We start from the raw sequence: 6537 nt of genomic DNA on the forward strand, positions 1-6537 counted from the left end.
ATATTATAATTATACATTAAAGAATATAATACTTATGTAATATTGTGATATATTAATAAGTAATTATATACAATTATTTAAATAAATAATAAAATAATTTATATTTTTTTTAATTTTCATTTGGTCCGGTCTGGTTCCCGGTGAAAAATCCTTAGACTGGGGACCATTCATTCGGTCCTATATAATTTGGACCGGACCAATTCGGTCGGTTTCTCCGGTTTTGGACCGGCCGAATCTCACCTCTAGTGACCACTTTTGGTTTTGCTTTTGCATCAACTATCATTCTTAAAATATAATCTTCAGTAGCCTTTGCTTTTTCACTTTTATTTTTCTCTCTTATCACTCTGGTGTGGTTTTGCTTTGAATATTTCAGTTTTTCTTTTGCCCTTCAAATGGTAATTTTGGTTATTGTCGTATTTTTTAGTTTTCCAAATGTTTAGGTAACTTGGTTTGGTAACGGCTACTTGACTCTGTTTCAAACAATGAAAACATCATCTAAACTTGTTTCCCAAATACTCTTAATAGCCACACATCATCTATATTTTAGTTTCTCTGAAACTTGCATGGTCATTTTATATTTTAGTTTCTTATTGAGCTTGTTATATGTTCTGTTGATTATGAGCCGGCATGTCATGCATTTGAGACTTTTTTTCAAACAACGAAAATATCATCTATACTTGTTTCCTAGATACTCTTAATAGCCACACATCATCTATATTTTAGTTTCCTAGAAGCTTGCATGATCATTTTATATTTTAGTTTCTTATTTGGCATGTTATATGTTATGTTGATTATGAGGCATGTAATGCATTTGAGACTTTTTTTCAAACAACCAAAACATCATCTATTCTTGTGAATACTCTACTGATATATTTTGTGTGGGACCTATGACTGCGTGGAAAGCAATCTAAAGGAAGAACAAATGAACCTAAAAAAGAAAAATTTATTCGAGTCTGCACATCATATATCTACAATAATCTATGAATCTTTAAGTTTTATGTCTTTAAGTTTTATGATTCATTTATGGTATCAGTTACTTCATTTCTTAGGATTATAAACAAACGTGTAATGCATAGATAGACTATATATACCATAAACATACAAAAGGTAGTTAGACTCACCTGTTTAATTTTTCTTTAAACTTCAGCACCTCCACACCCGGTAAACAGTTGAATGTAGAAAATACAGTGGCCTAGCCTCACTTTATTTGAGAGATAAAGTGAGCAAAAAAGAAAGTGAAAGAAAGAAAACTGCATGCATGTCTTCAGTTTCTTTTTTAATGTAAAAAACTGCTTGCCAGTTTATTCGGTTGCTTTCGCGTTTTAAGTTAACTATTGCACCACTTGCCATTCGGTTAACTACTATTAGGTTGCCATTCGAGAATTGCATGCACCGCTTGACACTTTGTAAAGAAAGTGTGTCCAAATGACATAATAGGATTAAAATATAAATAATTAGTGTACCTATTGAAGAGAATGCAAGTGTAAAATTAAGATAGAAATAATCTGTAAAATAATATCGGCATTTTTAATATTGTCAACACCATTACATGTATGAGAATTTAAGTAATCAACACACATAACCACTGCTTGACTTCGCATTTAATGGTTTGCTGCTTTGTATGGTGTAGAAATGAAACTTGGCTTTGCAATTAAGCCGAATAGTGCGGGCTGAATGCAAGTCATCAATTAAAAACTTTTTTATATAATTAAATAGATTCATAATGTTCACTCTTTGTTAAGATCTGATGATTAACATTAAGTCATACCACTTATTTTTTATATGAGTTATTTTATTTTCAAACTGATATGTAGAGCACATCATCCTAATCAATTAAATAATAATATTTTATTTATAAGATTAATATTTTAAAATTTATCTTTTAAATAAAATTATGTTACGTAAACAATGTGTAGCATAGAAGTATTTTTATTTATCTTATTATTCAAATTTGTATGAAACGCCATTTGAAAGTTTTAAATAATTGAAGGTGTAAGAGTCAATATTGGACATTGAAGTACAAAAATTGTGAAATGTGTATGAGCACTAGCATTGGACTCATCAAATGAGTCCAATCTTCAAAATTTGATGATTTTGGCTTTAAAATTCTGGCATTGGATTCACTATATGCTCAAATGTTAAGCTTTTAGTTACAGTATATTCATCTTCATCTTCAAATTTGAAGACTCACTATTCACACTCTATAACTATTATTTTATTTATTTAAATTATTGTTTCCTAATTTTGAGCCACAATATATTTAAGTTAGGAAATAATAATTTAAATATCAAATTAAATTATTAATTAAAATATAGTTAGTGTAATTGTAAAATATGAAAAAAATAAATTAAAAATATTATTATTAATAAAATAATATTATATTATTATTTTGATGAATCCAATAGCTAATCCAATGTGAGGTTATGGATAGAGATGTTTTTTATTTATGAAAAATATATATTTTTCATCAAATTTTGAATATGAAAATGATGAATTCAATACTAATGTTCTTAGGTAGTAGGTGGAAACATATTTACCGATCTTGAATGGAAAACGCTGCTCTTCCTGCTATGGGCTACCGCTAGGTTAAGTATTTTTTTTAATAATATTGTGAATTTTTTTAAAAAATATAAATATAAAAAAATACATGTAAAAAAAAAACCAAAATAAAAACAAGAAAAATGAACAAACGGGAGCCCTAGCGTGCGGTCTCTGTATAGCCACCCATCTTGAATATTAAAGCACTTGTTTAGAAAGAAAGAGCTCACCAAACGGTGACTAATTTAACTGATGTTTTTCACGATTCTATTGATGGGTAGGCTTTTTTAGGGAAACAAAAAAAAAAATGGAACTTGGGAAAGTGTTGCATGCCCATTTTATTTTCAAGGGGTAGACAATGACATTGACTGAAAATTTAAGAGTACGCACATGACACAAGTGATCTAGATGGGAGGCTTCGCTAACATTCAATTAACACCGTTGTTTACTTTACAGGAAAAGGAGATCTCAGCGGCTAGCTACCTATATATCTAGCTCTATATGGAAAGAATTACAAACGAATATGTTCAAAAACACGACTAGCATGATGTCATGAAAACTATATATGTCTGAAAAATGAAAGAAAAATACTTTTTGGACGAAGAAGTTTGAAAAGAATAAAAACCCAACCCATGCATGATCCATCTGGTTTTAGAATCGTATTGGTATCTTACGCATCGTCAAAGGAATACGAGATAGAGAATGAGGGATTTTCACTTGTTACATGTATATGGACTCGTCCCCATTCGCCGCTAACGCGTAATTTCCGCGCTAGAATCAATTCGAACATACCATGCATGTAGGCCCACCATATATAGTCCCACGCGAATAACTCTTCGTAATCAAACATTTCACGTTCCTCCCACTGAAATCAACCTTGACATATGTTTATTATATGATCTTCTCCGAGTCCTAGTCTAGTTCGTACCAAACTTCCCAATCTGTTTATTTCTTTTCACGTTGGTCCACTTAATGACCTATAAACAAATCCCAGTCTTAATACGAACTTTTGCAGATTCTGTTGCGCTCAAAAGGCGACTCAGTTATAGAATTCTTGTTCCTCCCTTTCTCCACCAAATGGCTAGCTAGTGGTGGCGGACCATTCTTCACCAGCTTTATATGCCTTTCAAGTCTCCATTCTTCTTTATCTACCTATATATGCCATTCAGCTCTCAAATACATTTTGTCATCTTCGATCCAAACCCTTTGTATTCTGAATTAAAGCCATTCCTAGCCATGGGGTCGAGCCCAAAGAGCCTACAGGCTATACTAGCTGCTCCAGGGGTCAGGGGTAAGAGGATTACAACCATATCAAAAGGTGGGCTGAGCGATTTCATGCAGTCCATTGCTTTTAGCAAGCAAGAGTCAAGAGAACCCTTTTACGTGCTTGATTTAGGTGCAGTCATGAGTCTCATGGACAAGTGGACACGGGCCCTCCCAGTGGTTCGACCTTACTATGCCGTCAAGTGCAACCCAGACCCGGCTTTCCTCGGCGCCATGGCGGCACTAGGGTCGAGTTTTGACTGCGCAAGTCGAGCCGAGATGGAGGCTGTATTGTTACTTGGGGTTTCTCCCGATCGCATTATTTTTGCCAACCCTTGTAAAGCGGAGTCCCACATCAAGTATGCTGCAAGTGTTGGTGTTAACCTAACAACTTTCGATTCGAGAGACGAGATCGAGAAGATTCGAAAATGGCACCCGAAATGTGCTTTGCTTATTCGGATCAAGGCTCCGGATGACGGTGGAGCACGCTGTCCATTGGGCCCAAAGTACGGTGCACTTCCGGAAGAAGTCGCTCCACTCCTCCAAGCCGCTCTCTCTGCACGACTCACCGTCACCGGTGTCTCTTTCCACATCGGAAGTGGGGCCAAAGATTCGCGTGCTTACCATCGAGCCATAGCGGCGGCTAAAACAACTTTTGAGACAGCTACTCGGCTTGGCATGCCTCGAATGCGGGTGCTGAATATTGGCGGTGGTTTCACAGCCAACCCGCAATTTAACGAAGCGGCTTCAGCTGTGAATGGCGCACTGCAATCATATTTCGTCAGTGATCCAGGCTTATCCATCATGGCAGAACCGGGGAGATTCTTCGCAGAGTCAGCTTTCACGCTAGCCACAAACATCATCGGAAAGCGCGTCAGAGGCGAGCTGAGAGAGTACTGGATCAACGATGGGATTTACGGATCCATGAACTGCATCCTATACGACCATGCAACCGTGACATGCACGCCTCTAGCATGCACGTCCAACCGTGCAAACCCCACGTGGAAGGGAGACAGGACCTACAGCTCAACCGTTTTTGGGCCCACGTGCGATGCGCTTGACACGGTTTTGAAGGCTCACCAGCTACCGGAACTTCAGGTCAACGACTGGCTTGTGTTTCCCAATATGGGTGCTTATACGGCGGCTGCTGGGTCCAACTTCAATGGGTTCAGTACATCCGCCATTTTGACGTACTTGGCCTACTCCAATCCAAGCTAGAGTAAAGGCTTTCGGCTTTCCCCGTTGGCTTTTTGTCCACCTTAAATGTATTAATACTAATTAAATTATCTCTTTCTATGAAAAATCTAATAAATTATTTGGCATCTGTTTCATTCTCTCTGTACTAGAGGCATGCATGCCGATTTTTACGAGATACGGTGAGTTAAAATTAAAGATAAAAATAAAATAAATTATTATTAAAAAATATATTTTTTAATATTATTTTTATTTCTAAATTAAAAAAAATTAAATTATTTATTTTATTTCGTATAAAAATTTAAAAAAATTATAATAATTAGATGAGATGAGATGAATTGAAAAAAGTTATAAAAACAAATTGAGTCGAAACTATTTCATTGATAATATAAAATGAGAAATGATTTGTACAAATTCCAAATAGACAAGTCTCATACAAGCCTTTGTAAAAAATTAGACCTCACTTTAAAAAAGTGTAAAAAAAATTATCATTTATTAGTGAGATCTGTTATTTTATAAAAAACTTGTATGAGATTTGTCTATTTGAAATTTATATTTAGCATTATTCATATAAAATAAGAATGTGTTCTTTAAATTTTTTTGAAGGAGATTATATTCCGTACAACCCTCGATATTGGATATAAAGTATTTAAAAAACGAAAAATAAATCTTGTGCTACTGGCTATCCTTGTACGGTAATAAAATCCAACACAAAAGATAGTATATATAATTAGAATATGAATAATGATATGCTTATTAATTCTTACTATGAGTTTATTATTTTTTATTTTCTTTTTAATGGTTAAGTAACTATTAGTGAAATTTTATAGTTTTTAATTTTTTCTTAATGATTAAGAATGTTAAAAAAATACTTAAAAAAAATTTGAATATACTATAAATAAATAAATTGATGGTAAAAAGTAATAAGCCTATCATTATTCTTAAGATATTTTCGAAACCATTGAAAGTATAAATAAATTATTTAAAAAAAGAAAAATAAATCTTGTGGTACTAGCTATACGAATCTTGTTCACAGTTAAAAGTCCATACATTTATTTTTGTTAAAAATTTATATTGAAGGCATGCATGGAGGGGATCTAATTAGCTAGCTCCACCAATTTGTTCATGGAACTAGATTGAGGTTTCGTTTGGAATATGAACTACTCTCAACTTATCTCAACTCATCATTATAACTTTTTTAAATTTCAACACAAAATATAATAAACAATTCAACTTTTTCAAATTCTAAAATAATAATAATATTAAAAAATAATATTCTAACAATATTTTATCATCTCAACTCAACTCAACTCAACTCATTTCAACATCTAAACTCACCCTGAATCTTCAGATAAAATTTGAACACAAAAACTCATCGATCTAAAGAACCCCCATTATTAGAGTGCAAACAATTAAGACCCTGTTTGGATTCAGAATCGATCTCAATTCATTTTATCTATTTATTATAACATTTCTAAATTTTCATATAAAATATAATAATCAATTCAACATTTTTAAATTTCAAAACAATAATAATATTAA

General features: G+C 33.2%; 1 protein-coding gene across 1 annotated transcript; it reads left to right on the forward strand.

Moving 5' to 3' along the window:
* Positions 1 to 3624: 3624 nt before the first annotated feature.
* LOC121260661 (ornithine decarboxylase-like) lies at positions 3625 to 5099 on the forward strand. Its single transcript, XM_041162606.1, has one exon. The coding sequence runs from the start codon at positions 3658 to 3660 to the stop codon at positions 5017 to 5019; it is 1362 nt and encodes a 453-aa protein (XP_041018540.1). The 5' UTR covers positions 3625 to 3657; the 3' UTR covers positions 5020 to 5099.
* The last annotated feature ends 1438 nt before the right edge of the window (positions 5100 to 6537 follow it).

This window comes from Juglans microcarpa x Juglans regia, chromosome 4D, assembly GCF_004785595.1.
Source record: "Juglans microcarpa x Juglans regia isolate MS1-56 chromosome 4D, Jm3101_v1.0, whole genome shotgun sequence".
In the NCBI taxonomy this organism is placed as follows: domain Eukaryota; kingdom Viridiplantae; phylum Streptophyta; class Magnoliopsida; order Fagales; family Juglandaceae; genus Juglans; species Juglans microcarpa x Juglans regia.

Excerpts from the sequence above, each read along its gene's own strand:
- LOC121260661 (XM_041162606.1), top strand. The coding sequence starts at position 3,658 with ATGCCTTTCAAGTCTCCATTCTTCTTTATCTACCTATATATGCCATTC.